The following is a 24,094-nucleotide window of genomic DNA, read 5'->3' as shown; positions in this document are numbered from 1 at the left end:
GTCCTTTAAGGGCTCTGAATTATAGCCACCACTGAGCAGCGGGCTCCTGCTTTTTTCTGGGAAAAGGCTGGATACAGAATCAATGTGGCAGAAACACGTGAAGAAGATATTTAAGTCCCATTCGTAACCAATGCTGGCACTATGCTGAGGCAGTGATTCATTACTGACTCAGAGCCCCTCTGCAGAATCACCAGCACCACTCCTGCAGCAACCTCCCTCCCTGCCCTCATCTTAGTAACCTGCTGGGTCACTGGGTTCAGCACTGACTGAGACAGAGAGAAAGGAGAGTCCCACCTGGGTGCCCTCCACTCTTCAGATCTGGATGTGTTTTGACAGTGACATGACAGATCAGCCACTTGCCAAGAAGGGGAAGAGCAGTGTAAACAGTGCAGTGTGTTCGAAACCATGGCACACCAATACCTGGAATGTGTCAGCAGACTGGAAGTTTTCAGAGGGAGCCTCTGGGGAGGCAAGTCACCAGCAGAGACGATAAATGGTTTTGCTAGTAAATAAGGCGGCTGCTAAATGATTAAACGGGAGATGCCTTTAGGATCTTCCAGTCCCACTCCCCCTTCACCTCCTCTCCCCAACCTTCTCCTCATATCGCTCGCTGCTTCTGCTTGCAGGTTGAAGTGTTGGAGAATGACTAGTTTTCCACAGGTCCCCCAGCTCTCCCCTCACCTCACTGGAGATGTGAACTAAAGACTATTGTGAGTGTTGCCATGATGGCCAGAGAGAGCTTAATTAATCCCTTCCCTCCATTTAAAATCAGAGGTGTGGGAACATCATTCCTGCACATTCTCGCCCCACTACCTTACTGTACAAGAGCTAGGTGTTGCTACTATTATTTTGCAGATGGGAACACTGCAGCACGGACAGGCAGTGAGACGGGTCCCACAACAAGGTGGTGGTAGATCTGGGAATCAAATCCAGGAGCCCCAATTCCAAGTCCTGTGCTTTAACATAATCTCCTTGGCTTACGGCAGCAATAAGATACATAAACAGGGGTGAAAGGTGTGGTTTGAGCACAAGATTGGAAACCAGGAACTGAGTCCAGCTTAAACAATAACTCTGTGACTTGACATAAGTCCCTTCCTCTTCCTGTGCCTCAGTTTCTCTAAGTGACCTACCTGCTAAGAAGTGATCAGTTAGGTAATAAAACCCTTTGCAAATGAACAGCTCTGTGTAATGCTAAGTCGTGGTATGACTGTCAGTAGTGAGGAATGGGCGCTGTGGCTCAAAATCTCAGTTTCCCCTAATAAGTGACAGCAAGGAATGCTATTATGCCATCGGTCTGTAAACAGGGGGCTCAGAGACCACAGTGCAGACACTCAGCTCCCTCACATCATACCACCACCACCGCTTAAAATCCATTTGGACCAAAATGAAGCTGAATCATCCCAGAGCTGGCATTTTCCAGACATTTACCATCCAGCAGGGCAGGGAGGCAGCCTTCCCACCCACGTGTTCTGTTCTCAGGTACACTGTTGAAGGGCTGGCGCTGCCTACGCAACCCATTTACAACACAGTTCCCTCTGTGCAGCCCTGTTCTGTATTCCAGTCAGGGCCTCCTATTCCAGGAACCTGTACGAAGCAGCAAGCGTGGAACGTTATGGGATTGTTTTAGGTTTGATTTCTCTCTCAGGCTCAAAAGCCGCCAGGGCCCTGCGCAGGTTGTGGATACGGTGGTTATTATTATTCGTTGTATTACGGTCGTGCATAGGAAGCCCAGTCATGGATCAGGTCCTCGTTGTGCTGGGTGCAGTACATTATTTGTTAGGTGTATTATGGTAGAATTTAGGAGCCCCAATTATGGACCAGAACCCCAGGGTGTTAGGTGTTGCACAGACACAGAACAAAAAGACGGACCCTGCCCCAAGGAACTCAAGCAGCGACGTACCTGGTCTCTTCAGTTCACCTATGTTGCAGGGAGAGCCTTGCAGCTCACCACTGATGCCCGCTGTGGATGTTAGATTTTGACCAATGGGTCTCTTCAGATTTTGCAAGATAGGAAGGGCCAGGCGGGGTCACTACCTGGATGAGAGACCTCTATGGAACACTTGGTCCTGAAGGAATCATGGTTCGTGACTCAGTGTGGGGGACGGGACTTCCTCCTCTGAGTCAGTACTTACCCCAGTGCACGATTAGGGGCCACTGTGCTGCAGGGAGCGGTGTGGGAGAATCTCCCCCTTCTAGTCAGCTCTGAATTCAGTGCCAGAGTGCTCCTGGAGGTACTGTCTTTTAGATGAGACACAAAATGAGAAGCCCTCATCTCTTGTGGCGGTTAAAGACCCCCTGGCACTTTTTGAGTGTCAAAAAAAATATCAACCCCCGCTCCTAATTCTATGAGATAGGGTCCACTAGGGCACTGAATTTCCTGCCTGTCGGTGAGCTGCAGTCCTGGTAGGTGCATTGGGCCTGATTTTCAAATCCCTTGAGCATCCACAACTCCCACTGACTTCAACCTGCAGCGGCATGTTCCAGCACCTCTGAAAATCAGGCCTGTTGTCAGTGCAGCTCTAGCAGGTGGGGCTGAGATTCCCTCAAAATCCTGCAATCTGAAATGGTTTCCTTCCTTGAACAGGATTTAGCAAGGGAAATGTATGGGACAGAACATCATGCAGGACATGCAAAGAGCAGCCCAAGATAGATAATGATGGTGGGGCCTTGTTCATGCCCTAAGTGATAGCTGGCGGGGTGGGAAGAGTTCAGAAATTATTCTGAAACTTCCCAGCTGCAGTGAGGATTTGGAGGGGGACAGAATGTTTTCACCAAAGCAGGAATTGGGCTAGGAACCAGAATCTTAGTGGACTGGTGCTGGGAAGAATAATCTGACTGGGACCTTGATTCTACAAATCATCATCCCCCAGTGCTGTGGAATCAGTGTTGATTCAGAAGAACAAGTGTCCCCCCGTGAATCACTAACACTGCTTTCCACAGCACAGCACCACTCTGGAGCCAGTACTGGTCACAGACTCTTCTCACTGCAGCTGGGCTTTTCTTGGAGGTCTCCCTATCTACCGACAGAACTGCCCGACCCTGCTTAGCTTAGGAGTGTGGCTAAACACACATCTTAAGAACTGCTCTAGGCCCTTGTTACAGAACCCATTTCTGGCCCCTGTGAAACTGCTCATTGAAGAGGAAACTGACCACTGTCACTTCCTTGTCATTAAAACCCCTGGGATTGTTTACCCAGCCCTTGGCCTTATGCCTGCTGGCAGGCAGTTCCTTTTGTTACGGGGCGGGAATATGAATCTATGGCACAACAGGCCAAAGTGATATCCCCGGAGCCTGTTTAATTACCTGATCACAAGAGACACTTGGCTGTTAGTTGTCGAGAGACAGTGAAGATGACACGAGTTTCATGAGACGGTGTTGCTGGAGCACAGCTTAGTGTGTATGCAGGTGTATAGCCAGCTCTCCTCGCTACGTGCATCTGCCTGGTAACTCCTGCCATGGGGAATGGCCATTCATGATTTCCCTGAGCCTGACCAAGGTAAACTGGGCTTGTTAGCAAAGCCTGAGCTTGGATCAACTGGGGCTGCTTGGTTCAGTAACGCTCTCAGGCGAGCGGCATTCACTGCTACGGGTTTGTGTTAGATGGGAAGGAGGGCTCCCTCTGCCTAAGATCCAGGGGCAGCTTGCTCCATCAGGGAGAGATTACCCTGCAAAACTCACAGGGCCTAGTTTTATAATAGGCACGCATCTGGAAATTGGCTTGTTGCCCCCCGACTCGCTCCATACAGGTTGCTGAGGAGCTGTTGGATGGAGGAGACCAGCTGGCATAGCTGAGAGGATCATGCCTATCCTCAGGGGGTGCTGCTGACTGGGTGAGTCTCTTTCCTTGTACAATATCTTCCTAGATCTGTAGAGCATGTCTCAATTGCCTCTGTAACACCCCCCCAAGCCCCAGGACCCACCTACCCCCAGAGAGGACTTTGTGAGCAGCAGCCCACATGCTGTGTATGTTCCCCCTCCTTGGGTGTTCCTGTTCCAGGGACCAATAATGCGCAAGCCTGTTAGTCACAGTGCAGGCGACTGCAGTCCAGTGCTCCCAAGGCTGGGAATCGCTGCAATATCCGTAGGTGCTGTCTTTCTAATACGACTGCTATAATAAGGAACAAGCACAAAGCCACGCTCTTCCTCTCTCTGGAGTGACAGCACCTTGGGGAGAAGGAGGACCAGTGCCTGCCCTATTTGGAATCAGATACATGAAGAGCTTAACCTACTGCTGCTCTCTACAAATACATTGTGGGGAACACCTCAGGGACGGAGAAGAGCTATTGAAGTTAAAGGACAATGTTGGCAAAAGAACAAATGGGGAGAAATTGGTCATGCATAAGTATAGGCTGGAAATTAGAAGGTGGTTTCTAAACATCAGAGGATGTTCTGGAACAGCTTCCCAGTAAGAGCAAATAACCTAACTAGTGTGATGATGGAGCGTGATAAGTTTATGAACGGGATGATATGGCGGGGTAGCCTGAGAAAGGAGGGGACTGGATCTGATGACCCAGGAATCCTTTCAGTCCTATGTTCCTGAATGGCTCTCAATGGCACTTCTACTACCCATGTTCTGATCTTACTAGTCTCCACTGCTTCTTTGCATTGCTCCTCTCACTCGGAGCTAGGGCGTCCGGGTTCTAGTCTTGGCTCCAGGAGGGAGTGTTGCCTAGTGGTGAGAACTGGGTGTCAGGACTCTTGGTTCTATTCCTGGCTCTGGGAGGGAATGTTGCCTAGTGGTTAGAACAGAGAAATGGGAGTCAGGACTCCTCAGTTTTATTCCTGGCTCTTCTACTGCCTTGCTGTGTGACCTTAGTCAAGGCTCTTCCCCTCTGGGTGCTTGTTTCCCCCATCTGTAAAACAGAGCTAATATATTATCTATCTCATAGAGGAACTGAAGCTTAATTAATGAGGGGTGGTAGGCTCTGAGGCTGCATGTAAAACACATCAAGATTCTCTGCGCTGCCTTATAATTGCAAGGTGCTGTTGCCACTGCTCTCGGTCACTGGAGGGAGGTTGACCCCCTTTGAGACGCTCCCAGTGGGGGGATATTTATAAGCAGTATGTCTCTCTTGCCATGCACCCACCCTCCACGATCCTTCCGTATCCATTATGGAACACCTCGACAGTTCCTGGGAACACTCTGACAGGTTTCAGAGGAACAGCCGTGTTAGTCTGTATTTGCAAAAAGAACAGGAGGACTTGTGGCACCTTAGAGACTAACCAATTTATTTGAGCATGAGCTTTCGTGAGCTACAGCTCACTTCATCGGATGCATACCGTGGAAACTGCAGCAGACTTTATATATACATAGAGAATATGAAACAATACCTCCTCCCACCCCACTGTCCTGCTGGTAATAGCTTATCTAAAGTGATCAACAGGTGGGCCATTTCCAGCACAAATCCAGGTTTTCTCACCCTCCACCCCCCCACACAAATTCACTCTCCTGCTGGTGCTAGCCCATCCAAAGTGACAACTCTTTACATAATCAAGTCGGGCTATTTCCTGCATAAATCCAGGTTTTCTCACATCCCCCCCACCCCCATACACACACAAACTCACTCTCCTGCTGGTAAGAAAACCTTTTGTAGTGGTAAACACCCATTTTTTCATGCTTTGTGTGTGTAAAAAGATCTTCTACACTTTCCACGGTATGCATCCGATGAAGTGAGCTGTGGCTCACGAAAGCTCCTGCTCAAATAAATGGGTTAGTCTCTAAGGTGCCCCAAGTCCTCCTGTTCTTTTAGTGTGATCATTGGCTCCTGACTTCTGCAGCCGGAGTTTTTGTTCTGCTCTGTTATTTGGGGAGCTGAGACAGTTCCCAGTCCAGACCTTTTGCCTTTGTGGGGTTAAAGATTGGAGGAGATGCATGAGCTACAAAGAAATGTGAGCTATTCACAAAGAAACAGGCAGAAAAGAACGGGCAATGGAGACCCCATCAAAGTGCAACCGTGTTGAAGGAGCTGTCACTTCCCTTCCATGAGCTGGTTTGGAGGTGGAAATTGCCAGTTCCCTTTCTCAGTTTTGACCCAGCCAGTACAAAAAAGAGTTGTAATAACTCGGCTGAATCCTTAGCAGTAACATTCATCGTCTGGTGGAGTTTTCCTTCCTAATATGCTTATCAGCCTCTGCTGAGAGCATGGTTAACTTCATGGCATAGGTGATGAGCAGACATGTATGAAACTCAGTAATCTGAATCCTTCAGGGCCTGCACCCTCCGTGTGTAAACAGACCCCAAACTCAAAGCAATTTAATCAAATCCACAGTTTTGGCCTTTACAGAGGAGCTGTGAGAAAATGCAAGTTTTGAATGTGATACACTGAGGTTAGTTTGAAACTAGACTCTGGGATGGAATAGGGCAGGATTGAGGGGTGGAGCTGTCTGAGTGGGGAGCCTGTGGCTGACATAGCAAGGGGCTGTGGATGAGGAATGGGGGGCATCAGCAGAGCTCTGCGTGTGGGGAGCCCAGTGCTGGAATAACAGAGGAAAGGAGCTGGTGGAGGCAATGAGATGGGATTGCTGCAGAGTGTGGGAGCAGGGCTAGCTGGAGTTGCCACAGGTCAGCTTTTGAGGTGCAGGGCCCTAAGACTGGACGTTGCTCTGGGTGCTGATGAATGTGATGGAGGTGCCTTGGCTGAGCAGTGCATGAAAGCTTGCATAGTCCCTGCCTCTATACCAAGGGGCTACAGACAGAGCTATGGCAGGGGCCCCGGGCCCCTGACTGGGAGCATGCTTTAACTCTGCCTTTATGGTTCACGTAGATGCAGCTGGACGAAAGCCACCAGCACAGGGATCTCCTCCTGCTTATCTTTCATTGTAACTCTGTTTAGGGGATGCTCACTGGGTGATTTAATTAAAGTAGTTAATTATTTTCTAGTCTGTTTAATTTTCTCCCTTTATTATTCTCAGACATGCCACATTTAGGATGCAGCATGTAAGCAGATGTGACTCTGGCATGCTGGGAACATTGATAAATCCAGCTCACCTGGAGCTGGGCATGTATCAGCCCTGCTGTGAGGGCTTTGCTCCCTGTGGGTCCTAAGCTGGGCCGGTACTTGGATGGTGAAATCACTAAGAAAGCAGCGGCATGCTGCTGGAAGTAGTGACTCAGCGGGAGGTGCTCTTCCCTTGGAGTCCCTAGTTTGCCAGCTCCTAGGGGCACTAACCTCTGTGCCATCCTTCCTCTTCTTACCTGCTAAAATCAGATGGAGCATGGGCGAGTGGTTTGTGCAGGGACAGAAAGTTAGGTTCTGTGCAACAGAATGAGGTCCCCTGGCTGCAGCAGAGTATTGGGGGTCAGGACTCCTGGGTTCTAATACAGGCTCTTCACCAATTCATTCTTTGGCCCAGGGCACGTCCCCTTGGTGTGCCTCAGTTTCCCAATCTGTAAAATGGAGATAATGGTTCTGACCCACCTCCCAGGGGACTTGTGAAACATAACTACCATAGAATATCAGGGTTAGAAGGGACCTCAGGAGACCACCTAGTCTAACCCCCTGCTCAAAGCCAATTTTTGCTCCAGATCCCTAAATGGCCCCCTCAAAGATTGAATTCACAACCCTGGGTTTAGCAGGGCAATGCTCAAACCACTGAGCTATCTCTCTCCACCCCATTAATGTCTGTAAAGTGCTTTGAACTTGGATGGAAGGCTTTGGAGAATTGTTATTCATGTCTCATGTGGCAAGGAGCTGGGCCTGCTCCAGAAGGCAACCTCTAGAAACTGGCTGGTTTGGGGCACCACAGCAGTGGCTCAATGTATCCCCATCCGCTCCACAGTGCTGAGTCACCATCGTGCTCCCTGCCCCATTGACACAGCACCTGCTGGGGCCTATTGGCCAGCACTGACAAAAGGGCAACTGGTCAGTTGTGATTAATTTCCTGCTTTTGTGCAGCTCCTTCTCTGCTTAATGAACTCCCTGATGCAACATCCACAGCGAAGATGGGAGCAAAGGCACGCCCCAAATTCAGTCAGCCCCAGATAGCTGACCGGGGGTTGGGGGGACCTCAAGATTCAGTTCTAAGCTTTCCCTCTGCTGCTGCTATCACAGACGTAATCCCACTCCCCAATTCCAAACACCCACTGCATGCTGAGGAGCTTTGTATTCTGTCTGTGCGGTTCACACCCCTAGTGTGCAAACTCTTGCACAATCCTGGGTCAATTTATGGTGGTTTCAGCCGAGTTTTGGGGTTCAGTTGAACTGGAAGTGAATCCTCTCCTCTTGGTTCTTACACCACGTTATCCAGCCACTGCCAGTTTCCCACCCTTAACCTGAAGCTGCCACCTTCATCTTAGCTGTAGCTGTGCAATCCGTGCCCCCAAAAGTCTCCATCTCAGGCACATCCATCAGCCCCAGTGCATCTTCCTGGCCCAGGCTACATGGGAGCATCCAGCTTGTTTTCTTCAAACCTCAACAACGTTAAATTGATCTGCTCCTTCCCAGTCTAAACATATTGACTAAAGAACTCCCCTAAACTAATCTGAGCTATGATCCATGCAGGTGCTGCCACTCCTGCTCTGCCTGGCTAACTCCACTAGATGAATGACTAGTGACAAGCCCAACACATCCCAGCCCTAACATTTAATTTACTTTTTTTTTAGAGCAGTTATTAGTCTATTTGCAGACAGATTCTGGTCATTCCAGAGGCACTTTGTACCTTACCGCTCATTCTTGGTATTTGTAAAACACTGGGATTTGAACCCAGGACTTCCCACACAGACCTCTACCACTTGAGTAACTCCATTCACTGGTAGCAGTATTAGATTGTTAGGGACTATGTGGATCAGCCATTAGAGAGGGGACACAGCACGTGTACAGCTGTAACAGGCTGGCTTTTTTACAGTGCTTGTGTATAGACCACTTTTTGTGTAAGATGTGGATCCACCCCCATCTTCCCTCCTTTTCTCTATCCCTCTCCAGTCCCTCTTCTATCCCCCTAGACTTCCTATCCACCCTTCTCCCAGTGCTCCTCCTTTCTTCCTGCCTGCTTTTATCCAGTATGAATCACCAGGGATGAGAATAAGAAGTCATTCAGAGATGCAGTTAACCTTCCCACTCTATGAATGAGTGCATCATCTATCAAAGAGCATCATCACAGTGCATCTAAAGTCTGACTAAGTACTTAGCTGTCTTTCATCACTGGGCTGTCCAGGCACCTTACCGACACTCATGAGTTTATCCTTGCAACAACCCAATCAGGTAGGGAAGTATTATCCCTATTTTCCTGGTGGGGAAACTGAAACACAGAAATTAAGGCCCAGATCCTCAAAGGTATTTAGGATCCTAACTTCCATTGAAATCAATGGAAATAAATTTCTTTGAGGATCTGGTCCTAAGTGATTTGCCGAAGATCACACATGGCTAGGAATTGAATCCTGATCTCCTGAGGCCCAATCCAGCGCCTTTCCCACATGATCATTCCCCTGTATTTATGATTTGACTGGAGAATGGACTCCTAGAGTAAACATCTGGGTTATACTTTATTGCATCAACTCCCCTCCCCCCACACATTAAAAGCAAACTCAAAAGCTAGTAAATGCCAGAATTAAAGGTTGTTGTGGTTGTTGGTTCATGATCATGTAAAGACTGTCATAATGCACATGCACAAGGGGTCTCATAGGGTTTCTGGCCTGTCCACCCAGCCCAGGAAGGACTAACACCAGGCCCAAAGTCGTTTCCAGTCCTTTGTTCAGGGCAGAGTTTGTTCTTCAAACACAATAAAGCAGTTCAACATAAATTCCACATATAAACCTGGCCTTTCCCTGCCCTGCCCCAGTGTCTCCCGCAGGGTCCTTTCCCCTTGCATCTTTCTCCCCCTTGCACTACAGCCTCCCATAGGCACCAGCCTCCCTTCTGCAGATCTCCATTAGGTGAGCTTTTTCCTCCAGGACCCCCAGCCCTTTAGGGGGCAGAGCACCCTGTTCCGGGGTTGAAACAACCTTAATTCTGGAATTCCCTAACTCTTGAGCGTGCTTGAATTTGCAATCATGTTTTGTAGGTTTTTTAAAAATTTTTTATTTGTAGTAAAGTATCACCTAAATGTTTTATATGTAAATCAGTTCTGGAGTCCTTTTACACTCCTAAACACTGGAACTTCTGCAGCTGGTCCTGATGGAGATAATTGTACTGAGCTAGACTTGTGTACTGGATTTGCTTAACAAGATTTAGGCATTAACTGTAAATACAATGAACAGAAACTTGACTCTAAAGCCCAGTCCTGCAGTGAGCCACCATTGATTCATATTAAGGACACAGAGATTTGGGGCTCGCAGTCAATCCAGGATGCTTTTGGCTTCAAACCCTTACCTGGTGGCAGTCAATACATGCTGAGCGCAGATCTGAGCAGCTGGGATCCATTTCTGAACAACAGATGGAGCTGTAGGTCATCTTTCTGGGGCTGAGATTGAGTCACTGCTGCCCCCCACTCCAGTGATGCCTTTCCACAGGCCACTGTCTCAAGGGACAGGATCTCCCTCCAAGCTGAATGCATCTGCAACAGGCTGATCTGGGTGGAAAATGCCTCCTAGTGTGTTTCAGAGTCTCTCCTCTCTCTCTCTCGGATTAGTTTCTTTCCACCACTCCTGCCCCCCAGCTGAAGGGCTCAAGGACCTGGACTGGAACTGGCCAAACAAGGGGTGTTTGGAAATGGCTTATATGATGAAGACACGTGACCCTCTAGGGCCTGGTTGAGACCCACCAAACTCATTACATACCATCAATGGGAACAACCACCATGCTTAGGATTCAGAGGAACAGCCGTGTTAGTCTGTATTCGCAAAAAGAAAAGGAGTACTTGTGGCACCTTAGAGACTAACCAATTTATTTGAGCATGAGCTTTCGTGAGCTACAGCTCACTTCATCAGATGCATACTGTGGAAACTGCAGCAGACTTTATATATACACAGAGAATATGAAACAATACCTCCTCTTGTTTCATATTCTCTGTGTATATATAAAGTCTGCTGCAGTTTCCACGGTATGCATCTGATGAAGTGAGCTGTAGCTCACGAAAGCTCATGCTCAAATAAATTGGTTAGTCTCTAAGGTGCCACAAGTACTCCTTTTCTTCATGCTTAGGATGTGTTTGTATGGCACCGTGGCCCCTGATCTGCACTCTGGGGACTACAGTGGTACAAATAAATGCAAAGCAGCAAAAGGCCATGCCATTCCCACTTGCCTGAGGCAATTCGTCTGCAGTAGTGAGATCCAGACACACTCCCCCTACAAAGAAGAATCAAATCCACATGGTAAACAAGCCCACTGGAAGACAGAATCCCTTTATCTCCCTCAGAAAGGCTCCAGTTTGGATGTTTACTGCTCCCAATAGAATTAGGTCAAGTTGGACGCAAAATGGAGGCAGCAGGAGGATTTTAAATGCAGATGTTAGAGAAGGTAGACATGGACGCAAAGAGAGGAAGAGAGAGGGATGACGGGGGAAACACCAAGAGAATGGATGGGAGACATCAGCTGCTGGAATTATAAACCACAACGTCACTGGATTTCTGTGACCTGAAAAGCCTGGGAGGGTCTTGGAGGAACCTGAAGAGCCCCTCACATTCTCCAGTCCTCCCTCTTGAGTCGCTCATACCACTCAGGGCAGCACGGCGCCTCCTAGTACCGCACGGGGGTGTTGGGCCAGCACTGACTCCTTTGGGGGAGGACCCCCTACTGAGTCACTCACACCTCTCCCTGCAGCTCATGCGCCGTGGTGTCACCCTGGAGCATTGGCGCTCAGATATTGTGATGAGGAGCAGAGCATGGAAACCGGTATAGAAGAGAATGGCATCAGGGTCAGCTTCGATTCAGAGGGGAGAGCGCCCTCTGCTGAGTCACACTGCTTTTCGCAACGCCCCAAGTGTACCTTGAGGGTCTCCCAGACAAATTCTGACTCAGGGTGACTAAATGCAGTGTTATAGTTGTGTTGGTCCCAGGATACTTGAGAGACAAGGTGGCTGAGGTAATATCATTTATTGGATCGACTTCTGTTGCTGAGAGAGACAAACTTTCGAGCTACACAGAGCTCTTCTTTCAGAGGAACAGCCGTGTTAGTCTGTATTCGCAAAAAGAAAAGGAGTACTTGTGGCACCTTAGAGTTTCCACGGTAAACATCTGATGAAGTGAGCTGTAGCTCACGAAAGCTCATGCTCAAATAAATTGGTTAGTCTCTAAGGTGCCACAAGTACTCCTTTTCTTCTTAGAGCTCTTCTTGTCTCTCTCACCAACATAAATTGGTCCAATAAACGATATTCCCTCACCCACCTTGTCTCTCATGGTTATTATCGCTTTCCTATTTTTTTGCAGCTGTCTCTGGCTCCTTCCCCGCAAGTCTGGGAGGCAGACTGCTGGTAGTATAATGATGCAGCATACATCTGGATGTAATTGCTTACCTACCTTTGCAATGATTATTTCTGTGGGATGTTCTAGGGTGCAGACACCTACATAATCTGTAAACCTGGCTATGAATTCATGAATCTGTTATTTCTAAGCTGAGAGGGGCTGAAGATTGTGCAAAAGTAGTAGGGAGTCTGGACTGAGTGAGAATTTCAGGTCCTATTCCTGCAAACACTTAAGCATCTGAGTAACTTTATGCAGCCATTGAAATCAACAGCAGTATTCATATGCCTTAGTGAGTATTTCTCTTTTAATAAATCTGATCTTCTAATTATTGGAAATTTAAATATGGGATAAAAGGTGATTTTTTTAAAAAAAATGCTCTTTTTTGTTTCTTTATAATGTATTTAAAAGGCCACAATTTTTTTTCTAATTTCTTTTTCCTGCCTGTTTTATATCTCAGAACTTTGGGTCTTTTCTACCCCAAGCCCTATGGCTAACTGGAGAGCTACTAGGGTTATGAGCTCAAAGAACAACATGTGGAGTGAAACACATTGAGAGAGAAGTGATTTTTATTATTATTCTATTTTTGTTAATTCCCATTTAAGTCAAACACTTGTGCACGGCCTAGTGGGTAAAGTACTGGATGTGGCCTCAACTGCCTCTACCATTCACCTGTGCATGACCCTGTGCAAGTCACTTCCCCCCTTGGTCTGTCTTGCCAATTTAGTCTGTAAACTCTTCAGTAGAGCTCCTGTGTCTCTCTACGTATTGTACAGCACCTTGCACAAGGGGCCCTGATCTCCGAAGTATCTAATGTGGGTTAAACAAAAGGTTAACATGTTTTAAAATGGCACGGCCCAAATCACCCCCAAAGCAACCAGCACTCTGTAAGAGATCTCATCAAAATTAGAACTCCCCCTACCGGCTCTGAGCCCAGGCCCCTCCAAAGAGATGCCGTGAGACACATACAACAAAGCATCATGGCCAGATTATTGAAAAGTGGCCACCGATTTGGGACGCTTCCATTTTTTGGATGCCTTGGGTCTGATTTTTGTGCGTTCAAAGCAGCTGCAGCAGGAATGGTGAGCCGTCAGCAGCTCTGAAGAATGGGGGTTTCAAAAGCCTCACAAGTGGCATCTGTTATTAGGCTCAGTGCAGGGAGTAACTGGGTGGAATTCTGTTCTCTGTGAAATACAGGAGATCAGACTAGATGATCTAATATCTCTCCTGGCCTTAAAAGCTCAGGGTATGTCTACACTTTGAGTGGGGTGTGTGATTCCTTGCTCCAGGAAACTTATTCACACTAGCGCTGCTCGAGTTAAAGTAGAGCAATAGTAAAGTAGTAAAGTAGAGTAAAGCGGCGCTTGCAGACAGAGGGACTAGCTCTCCGATGTATGGGTCTCTGGCCTCTGAGGTGTGTGTGCTCAGGGAGGCTGGCCCTACCCACCGCTTGAACTGCCAAAGCTGCTCTCTATTTTTAGTGTGCTAGCTGAAGGCCTTGTTGTGCTGTACATACATCTAGTGAAAAGACGGTCCTTGCCCCAAAGAGCTTCCAATCCAGGTATAAAATGGGAGACGACAGCTGGGTAAAACAAACAGAAAACCGGAGGCCAAGCTAATAGAGAGGCAATGATGATGAACATATAGCAGGAGCAGATCACAGCCTTATGGCAAGACTAGCATGCCCCTTAACATGCAGCATGTAATCTCTTTGGGCCAGGGATGGTCCTGTTCTTAAATGTGAATGCAGCTCCCTGGTTCTGGCCACTAGGCACTACTGCAATACAAGTGATATTAATAATTTAGCAGGGACTTTCTTTTGCAAAGCATAAGACAAACCCACATCAATCCTTTCGAGAGGTCGGTCAGTGTCGTCATCTCCCTTTTACAGATGGGGAAGTGACCTATCCAAGGTCATGCAGGGAGGCAGATTAGAGCTCTGGTCTCTCTTCGAGTGTGTCCTGTGACCCCATTAGGGATTGCAATCACAGAGACTTCCCCCATGCCACCTCTTGAGCCTCTGATCTTGGTGTCAGCCAGACTCTGCTGGAGCTGAAAAGAAACAGCTCCTGATGCTCTGAATCCTAAAGCAGGGGGGTTTCACCAGATGCAACACTGTTCATTCACTACCCAGGAGAAAAACCCTTCGGTGTGGTGGTTTGTTTTGTTCAGCACAATCCTTCTCACTGATGATTTTAAAAAAGGCAGGAAAAGGCTGCCAGAGTCAACTCATTCTGTGTAACCAGAAGCAGCCTGAGGGGTTTAAGCAGCTGTAGTTTAATTACCGGTTTTTTTCGGTTAGCATAAATAATTTAAATTGGGTTCCTGTCATGAATTGTTTTATGTACTTAATAACCACACGGCCAAGCAAGGACAACAACTCAATAGAGGGGAACCAGGAAGGAAATCACATACTGTGCAGACAGTAGGCTGGAAAAGAAAAATAGCAAATTCCCTCCCCTCCCCTTCTTCCCCAGAGAAAAAAGAATAGATGGTGTCAATCTTTTTATTGAGAGGTGTAATAAAGATGGGACTTACCTGGGAGAGGCAGAGCAGAGAGATGGTTTAACAGACTGATCGCCCAGAGAACTACATCCTTGTGTGGAGTCCAGTCCAAGACAGAGAGGGCTCTGTGGCCACATGCAAAGTGACTGGGGAGAGAGGAGCTGGGTACAAGCTCCCCCCCCCCAATTTAAAGCAGTGCTTTCCCCCCACCCCTTCTTGTTAGTACAGAACTGATGACAAGGCAAAGCAAGCTGATTAATTTCTCCTCCCTATCTCCGATCCCCTCCCTCTTACTCTTCCCTCATCATCAGGGAAATCAACCCCCCCTTTCTCCCAGCGGCTGGGACTGTCAGCTGGCACTGGTTGTCTTCCAAGCTGGCTGTTCCGGAGTGGGGGGAAAGCACCATGCCCTGAGCTTGGCTGGGATCCGTACTTCACCCATCTACCCTCCCTCTTTTCCCCCACCTCATCCCACGTCCTCTGGCTGCAGGCGTTCTGGGAGATGAATTATTTTTCTTCAGATGAAGAGATGGGATGCCAGGCACAGCTGGCTGCATTAACCCTTTGCTGGCTGCAGGCAGCTCTTGTTCTTTCCTGAGGATCCGATGAGATACAGGTGAGTAGCACATGCCGGATATCAGGGTGGGAGGAGAGGAGTCTCTGGGGATGACAATAGCCATCTCTCTCTTAGATTTGTGTCCCCTTTGCATGCTGCCAAACCCACTTTCACAGATACAAATATGAGACAGGGCAATGAAGCCACAAAATTTGGGTCCAGACACCAGACTCCCTCAAAGCTGGTGGCATTCATGGTTGTTTGGCATTGGGGCATTAGTTCAGCCTTTTATAAAGGCAGGGGCCACTTGTGAAAATTCATCACTGGGGCTCAAATTTCAAGCACCCCCCACTCCGCAAAGTTCTCAAGGTGGTGGTTCACGCTCATCCTAGAGTATAAGCGATTGAAAGGAAGGAGCAGCAAGATGTGATCAAGTCAATTTCAACTCCTCTGTTTGGTGGTCTTAACCAGAACCCCAGTACCCTCCTTCCACATTGAAGTCAGTGTCTATCTCACCACTCCTTTTAACTCCTTCACTTGAGCTTTGTCAGCACTCCCAATTCAGAGTTCTGAGAGTCTGACCCAGAGCTAGAATCTATCTGTCTAGGATATTTCTAGGTGCCTGAGATGTAGCACCCAAGCTCTGGGTCCATGGGACATCTCTCTCATCTCTGGTTTTCAGGAGCATTGTTTTTGATCCCCTGAGCCTTTGCTCTGTTTGGGGGTGGGGGAGGGGGGATTGAGGGAGTGAGAGAAAGAGTGCGCTGTTACAAAAAGAGAGGCAGATGGGAGTTGGAGTTGCTGAGGTGATGATAAGAATTCTGCAAACCCTTTCCTCTCCATTATATTTCATACGTTCACCTCTTCCCCTCTCCGTTTCCATTCCTGGCCTTTCTCCCCGCAGTTAAAGAGTAATTTGGAGTTTCCCCATCTTCTCTGCCCAAAATCTACCGGGGATTGTTCCCTGCCTGCTTTTGTCCTTCTCTGTATAACCCCTCAAAAGACTGAACGAGAGAGAGGGAGAGATTATTCTGGAGACAACAGTATTATTTTTGTCTCCTCCTCCTCGTCTGCTCCACAGAACAGATGCTTCCGGCAGGCATGAAGTGTACAGTCTCAAACTGCCTCTTTCAGTCCCTTTCTGCTTTTCACGCAGTACCCTGGCTAGCATGACCGGAGCTATTGAGATCTCCAGAGCAGAGCTAAAGGCGAGGGAGCTGTCAGCTCAGAAGGGTCAAAAGGGTCAGCTCAGAGCCTCCAGCTTAGCACTTCTCAGCCATTGCTCAGCCTGTGTGGCTTGGAGATGAGTTGATGTCTGCTGTCTAGCCTTTGGGAGGCTGCAGCTGGAAGTGTCTTGAGCTGGACTAAGAACAGACATTGCTGGAGATGCAGAGGGACTTTGGAAGGAAGGGCTGGGTGATTCAGTTGAGTGAGCACTGGAGCAGTTTTCTTGCAGGCCAAAATCAGCTTGGGTCAGCGGTGGCCAGAAGTTGTCCCCATCTGACAGCTGTGTAATGGCTTAAGCATGGAATGAGTCAGATGGGGCTCAGCCCAGCTTCTGGTAGGACGAGGTCCCCATCACAAAGTCACCACCATGCCTGGTCTTCTTTTAGCCATGTGGCAGCTGTTTGGAGGCCCCTGTGTGAAAGAAGTTGGTGGATTCTCAGTGCAGTTCCCAGCCTGGCAAGGGTTCAGCTTCGCAAAGTGGCTGTGATAATGAGCCTCTGTTGGCTGTCTCCACAGACAGGCCAAGGACAGAGCAAGCCAGGAGACCCTCCCTAGAGGAGGCCCCTCCATGGCAAGGTGAGGCATACTAGGGTGTGTGGGAAGGGGTGGAGCGTGCTGCCCTGACTGTACCTTTATGGAAGATTCAGTTTCTGGGTCTGTCAAGCCAGCCCTTGATAAAAGTCTTCAGATTCCACTGGTCTGGGCAAAAGGATTCTGCAAAGGGGGATCATTCCCCCTACGGAGATTAACTGGAAACCATTCAGTGCGGGTTTCTAATGATGGGAGAATGAGCCCTTCTGTCCTCCACACCTCACTCCCGTCACAGCCGGCTGTCTGTGCTATGCAGGGAAACGCCAATTTACCGTCTTGTGCCTCCATTTCTCCATTGGTGAAGTATAATACTGCTGAGATTAGAAGCCCCTTGGGGGCAGAGGCTGACTCTTTGTTCTGTGTCTGTACAGCCCCGAGCCCAATGGGGGCCTGGACCATGGCTGGGGCTCCTAGGTGCTGCTGTAATATACCTAATAAATACTGTACAGTGCCCAGTATGATGGAGTCCTGGTCTGTTACTGGGGCTCCTAGGCGGTACTGTAATGCACCTAATAAACAGGGTACAGCAGCTAGCACAATGAGGTCCTGGGCCATGACTGGGGCTCCCGGGCACTACCGTGATACACCTAATAAATAATAATAACGTATTTCTTACAACAGTCCCTATATCCGACTATTACTAAGACTTACCTCAGTGGTGCTGTGCAGTGTAGAGTCCACCAGGTGCTTTGAGATCCAAGCGGTACAGCTGTGTAAAGCATTACAACTATCATTTGGTCATTATTATTAAGATTATTGATAGGTTTTTAGGGAGCACATGACCTGGGGAAAACCCCACCAGGAAGTGTGCTGCATAGGGAAGCAGCTTGTGCTGTAGCTGCTGGGAGACGCTCGCACGGCAGATCCATCTGTAGAGATGCAAAAACATTCTGTTTCCGGCAGAGAGCTGGATCTGGGTGACAGACAGGTGGGCAGTGAGAAGAAAATCCTTCAGGTGTGAAATCTCTGCCTGTTCTTGTTATCTGTCGTGCATCAGGGAAGACAATGTAGTTTAATGGTTAAAAGCAGACAGTCAGGTCTGAGTATGAGCTGTGGGGGTGAGGAAAGTATCTGAGAGACCTGGGTTCTATTCCTAGCTTTGGAAGGAATTATTGTAAGGTGGCTAGCGCAGATGATGGGGGCTCAGGACTTCTGTTTCTGTGGGGGGGAGAGAGAGTGTGGTCTAGTGGTTAAAGCAGCAGAATTAGGTTTTGAGACTCCTGGGTCTAGTGGTTAGAACCAGGATGTACTATATTGATTGGCACTACAGAAAATCCATATATTGATAGATATTAAGGGAGTCAGGACTCCTGGGTTTTATTCCTGGCACTTGCCCTGCAAGTGGTAACTCTTTGCACTCTTTCAGGATGGGAGCAGGATTCTAGGGGCCACAGCCTGTGTCAGGAGAAACAGTAATGATCACTGCTTTTGGCTGTAGGTTTCTTGGCATGTGGCCTCTTCTGGCTGAATCCCTGCAAACACTCCTCCCTCCGTTTCTGATCTGTGTGGGGCTCCTCTGCTCACACTTCAGATGCTAAACTGGGTCAGGCTGAATCAGCACCTGGCTGGTCAGCTAAGGAAAATCCAGGTGTCCTGCGAAGTGGGGTTGATGATTCATTATTAGGGGGCATCCTTCCACTTAAGGCAGTACTAAATCAGCTTGGTGCTAGCAGGCACTGAACTGCAAGAAAAGTCACACGCAGACCTGGGGCCTGGCCATTTGTGCTCCTTAAAGGTCTCCTGGTAGTTTGCTCAAGAAATGGGAGATTAGCGCTGATGCCTTGAGCAAATCCCAGTTTAGGTAATTTTATTCTTCATCCCTAAATCGCCCAGTGGTTTCAACTGGAAATGGCATTATCCTTCACTTCCTGTCTCAAACTGTTGGGCGGCGTTGCTGTTCACTCTTAAACAACTGGTGTGACCCCTGGTGGGTGAAATGACCTCTACGCAGATCCTGTACTCTGTACTTTGGGATGAAAGGTGCTAGACAGCTTTAAGCCGTGAGAGGGTGACACACTTTAACTCTTTTTCTGCTGGTTCATCTTTCAGCATCTTCAGTGGTAGTGGTGTGAAGTGCCATCAGAAGAAGCCTGGGCAAAGGGGCTGGCTTGTTTGCTCTGTGAATTTTAAGGAACTCTTGGCCTAGCATGGTCCACGTGACATATGTCAGTGGCTGCTCTATGATAACGGAGCTTCTTCAGTGCTAGCAGCTCCCTCAGCTCCTCAGTGATGACACAGCCAGCGTGGGGTGGGATTTTGGCCCCCACATGCTGGCTAGGTACATGGGACCAGGCATCTGAAGGGGTTATTTGTGCTCTTATGTATCCAGCAGAGCTGGGCAAATTTGAATGGGTTAAGAGTACAGTCTTTATTTCCCCTCACCTCGTTGACTGCATATGAGGAGACTAAAGTTGGCTACCACGATCTGGGTCATCAGAGAATGAAATGTCAGCATGAGAGCACCTTATATGGTGGTTACGGTACCACGCACAGCAGCCCAGCCGTCCCCTTTGCTGAGTCTCCACAGGCATTCGCTGTGCGCTTGTGCGTGTTTTAATCATGGAGACATTAACCTAATGGCTTCGGTGGGAAGTCACTGGCCCATTGCAGCAGAAAATTGTTAATGAGCGATGGGAATTGCTCACCCAGCTGTGCCCACGGCTATTCCATTCTCGCCACGGGTCCTGGGCAGTGATCACAAAGCCTTGGCAACAGCAGCAGTGTGAGAGGAGCTGGGGGAAGGCTAATGCTTTGCTGCTGCTATCCTATAGGCTAGGGCTGCCTAGCCCTTAGGTCTTTCTACTTAACTCTTTCTGCCCAAACAACTAAACCTCACAGCCTCGCTCCCCTGGGAGATAGGTATTAGCCCCATTGTATTAGGATTAGAGCTGAGCAAAAATTTCCAGATGAATAGTTTATTTGATGAAAAATGCCATTTTGGTCAACCTGAAATGATTGGAGAATTTGACACAAGGAGTTGTGGCCATTCACAAAATGGGCAGAGGAGGGGAGAAAGGGGAGGTGGAGAGGTATGGCTACTGCTGTAACCCCCTTTTTCTTCCCCCCCCACCCCCCCCCCCGCAAGCCCTTTAGCTCAGTGGCTCAGGCCCTCACCTGGGACATAAGCAACTCAGGTTGGAATCCCCACTCTAGAAAAAGGTCCAACATGGACTTTCTTGATTCACTGAAAATTCTCCCCCAAACCCCCCTCAGATTTACGTCAACCTGAGCTATTTTTTTTTTCAAATTTTTGGAACTGCCACCAACCCAAAAAATCAGCTGTTTGCCCAACTCTTTATGTTTGCAGCTCCGTTGCTCTGCACAGCACTGTACAGACATCGAGGAATCGTAGAATCACAGAATCTCAGGGTTGGAAGGGACCTCAGGAGGTATCTAGTCCATCCCCCTGCTCAAAGCAGGACCGATCCCCAACTAAATCATCCCAGCCAGGCCTTTGTCAAGCCGGGCCTTAAAAACCTCTAAGGATGGAGATTCCACCACCTCCCTAGGGAACCCATCCCAGTGCTTCACCACCCTCCTCGTGAAAGTGTGTTTCTAATGTCCATCCTAGACCTCCCCCACTGCAACTTGAGACCATTGCTCCTCGTTCTGTCATCTGCCACCCCTGAGAACAGCTGAGCTTCATCCTCTTTGGAACCCCCCTTCAGGTAGGTGAAGGCAGCTATCAAATTCCCGTTCATTCTTCTCTTCTGCAGACTAAACAAGCCCAGTTTCCTCAGCCTCTCCTCATAAGTCATGTAAGTCCCAGCCCCGATCCTGTTCGTTGCCCTCTGCTAGACTCTCTCCAATTTGTCCACAGCCTTTCTGTACTGGGGGGCCCAAAACTGAACGCAATACTCCAGATGTGGCCTCACCAGTGACAAATAGAGGAGAATAATCACTTCCCTCAATCTGCTGGCAATGCTCCTACTAATGCAGCCCAATATGCCGTTAGCCTTCTTGGCAACAAGGGCACACTGCTGATTCATATCCAGCTTCTTATCCACTGTAAGCCCAAGGTCCTTTCCTGCAGAACTGCTGCTTAGCCAGTTGGTCCCCAGCCTGTAGCAGCGCATGGGATTCTTCTGTCCTAAGTGCAGGACTCTGCACTTGTCCTTGTTGAACCTCATCAGATTTCATTTGGTCCAATCCTCCAATTTGTCTAGGTCACTCTGGACCCTATCCCTATCCTCCAGCGTATCTACCACTCCCCCCAGCTTAGTGTCATCTGTGAACTTGCTGGGGGTGCAATCCATCCCATCATCCAGATCATTAATAAAGATGTTGAACAAAACCGGCCCCAGGACTGACCCCTGGGGTTCTCTGCTTGATGCCAGCTGCCAACTAGACATCAAGCCATTGATCACTACCTGTTGAGCCCGACAAGCTAGCCAGCTTTCTATCCACTTTATAGTCCAGTCATCCAATCCATACTTTTTTAACTTGCTGGCAATAATACTGTGGGAGACTGTCCCTGCTAGGAAGAGCTTACAGACTAAAGCTGTGATTTTCAAAGGTGCCCAAATCCCACTGAAATTTGACTCCCTCAGATCAGACTCCTTTGAAAATCTCAGACTGAATTTTAGGGAGGGGTAATCTGAGGCACGAGAGGTGACATGACTAGTTGGAAGTCTCGCAAGCTGTCTGTTCTCACCAATAGACCACAGTCCCTTCCCAGAACAAAGACTAGAACCAGAGAGGTGGAGATGAAAGGCTCTCGATCTCAATCCAGTATCCCCAACTCAGTGGGTTCTTGCCCATCCCTGATACCTCTGGTCCTACCTCTCAGCCATCTATTAAATCTATTTGCTGTAAATTTGCAAACAGATCAGCATCCTCCCCACCTTACTCCTGTGTAAATATACCCCTCCCCCATGCTTTCTGCTAAGGTTTTTTTTAAACGATAGACACACATGTGCCACGGAAGCCGTGGCAGGTTTGTTTTGTGTACATGCCAGGCGCTCATGCCTTCTGCTGCAGCTGGGGCTCCAGAGAGCAATGTTTGCTGAGTTCTCATCAAAGCTCACTCTGTCTCTCTTACCTCTTCTCTGCAGCCTGGCAGCAGCAGCTGTCCTGTTCTGCCTGTTTCTGGGCTGTGATAGGTGCCACCCCGACCATTCCCTGTCCCAGTTTGTACTGAGACAGGGAAGCTGGCCTCAGGTCAAGGGGACAGGCTGGCTCAGGGCTGAGGAATGGCACCCAGGGCCTTTCCCCTCTAGGGGTGACAGCTTCATTGTGGTCCCAGGTTGGTAGGACTGAGGGTGGGAATCAGTGATGGGCTAAGGGGCCTTTTACTTCTAGGGCACCGTTTCCAATTCAGCCTTAGGTTCATAGTGATCAAATATCTGCCCCACTCATGCTGGCTGAATGTGTTTGCACCAGTGCACTCTGGAGACTAGTGGCTCTGCTAGGGTTGCCAACTTTCTACTCGCACAAAACTGAATACCCATTCCCTGCCCCTCCTCTGACGCCTCGCCAATGTCTCATCCCTTTTTAAGCCCCCACCCCCGCTCACTCCATCCCCCCCTCCCTCTGTCGCTTGCTCTCCCCACCCTCACTCACTCACTCATTTTCACCGGGCTGGTTCAGGGGGCTGGGGTGCTGGAGGGAGTGAGGGCTCTGGCTGGGTGTACAGGTTCCGTGGTGGGGCCAGAAATGAGGGGTTCAGGTTGTGGGATGGGTTCCGGGCTGGGGCAGGAGGTTGGGGCATGGGTGGGGGGAAAGGGCTCCAGCTGGGTTTGTGGGCTCTGAGGTGGGGCTGGGGATGAGGGGTTTGGGGGTGCTCCAAGCTGGGACTGAGGGGTTCAGAGGATGGGAGGGGGATCAGGGCTGGGGCAGGGGGTTGGGGCCCAGGAAGGGGTCAGGGGTGCAGGCTCCAGGCGGCACTTACCTCAAGCAGCTCCTGGAAGCAACAGCATGTCCCCACTCCGGCTCTCTTACACAGAGGCGCAGCCAGGCAGCTGTGCACGCTGCCCTGTCTGCAGGTGCTGCCCCTGCACTCCTTTTGGCCACGGTTCCCAGCCACTGGGAGCTGTGGTGGTGGTGCTTGGGGCGGGGGCAGCGTGCGGAGCCCCCTGGCTACCTCTACGCGTAGGAGCTGGAGGGGGGACATGCCGGCTGCTTCCCAGGAGCCGCGCGGTGCGGAGGCTAGCGGGGAGCCTGCCAGCCCCGCTGTGTGGCACTGCCAACTGGACAGTCAACAGTCCAGTCAGCAGTGCTGACCAGAGCTGCCAGGATCCCTTTTCGACCGGGTGTTCTGGTCGAAAACCGGACACACCTGGTCACCCTAGCTCGGCAGGCAATAGTTATTCAGAGAAACACATGAGGTGATTCACTGGAGTGTCCTACTAGAGCTCTGTGGAAGGAGGTGCAGTGCAGTCAGTTACACAGGCATGTTAGAGGAGATGCCCTGAAAAATACCTAACCCATGCACTGAGAGAAAGACTGTTAACTTCCCCAGTTACTATCGGCTGTGTGGTGTATGGACAGAATCCCTTTCCATGCCGCTAACTGGTGACAAACTCAACTAACAATTGTATTGGAGACTGGGCCATAAAGAAGTGGCAAACCCCAGCAGCTACCAATCTGCACTGAGTCAGGGCCGGAACTCCTTGCTGGGTGACAGGCTGAGTCTCAAGATATGTCTAGACCCCGGCAAAAGCGTGCTTGCAGCTCGGGTGGACATGCCCGTTCTAGCTGGTGTGGGGAATGGTGGTAGTGGGGACATAGTGGTGGAAGCTTCAGTGCACACTCCTGTCCCACTACAGGCCTACCATGGACCCCGGCTATGTACTTGGATTGCTGGCCCACGCCGGGGTCATAGAATCATAGAATATCGGAGTTGGAAGGGACCTCAGGAGATATCTAGTCCAACCCCCTG

At 49.3% G+C, this 24,094-nt stretch overlaps 2 protein-coding genes across 2 annotated transcripts in view; one reads left to right on the top strand and one right to left on the bottom strand.

Annotated features, from left to right (window-relative positions):
• The window catches only part of LOC125627420 (surfeit locus protein 4), a 41,284-nt gene extending 26,300 nt beyond the window's left edge, over positions 1-14,984 (bottom strand). The window contains exon 1 of the mRNA XM_048831510.2: positions 14,874-14,984. The gene's annotated coding sequence lies outside the window, so the exon portion shown is untranslated. The remainder of the gene's footprint in view (positions 1-14,873) is intronic.
• Positions 14,985-15,149: 165 nt separating this feature from the next.
• Positions 15,150-24,094, top strand: part of CACNA1A (calcium voltage-gated channel subunit alpha1 A) — a 196,745-nt gene continuing 187,800 nt past the window's right edge. Inside the window, exon 1 of the mRNA XM_075121673.1 lies at positions 15,150-15,456. Coding sequence (XP_074977774.1) covers positions 15,446-15,456 — 11 coding nt within the window. The 5' untranslated portion in view covers positions 15,150-15,445. The remainder of the gene's footprint in view (positions 15,457-24,094) is intronic.

Source organism: Caretta caretta, chromosome 20 (assembly GCF_965140235.1).
Source record: "Caretta caretta isolate rCarCar2 chromosome 20, rCarCar1.hap1, whole genome shotgun sequence".
In the NCBI taxonomy this organism is placed as follows: Eukaryota; Metazoa; Chordata; order Testudines; family Cheloniidae; genus Caretta; species Caretta caretta.
This window is presented reverse-complemented; position numbering and strand designations above follow the sequence as displayed.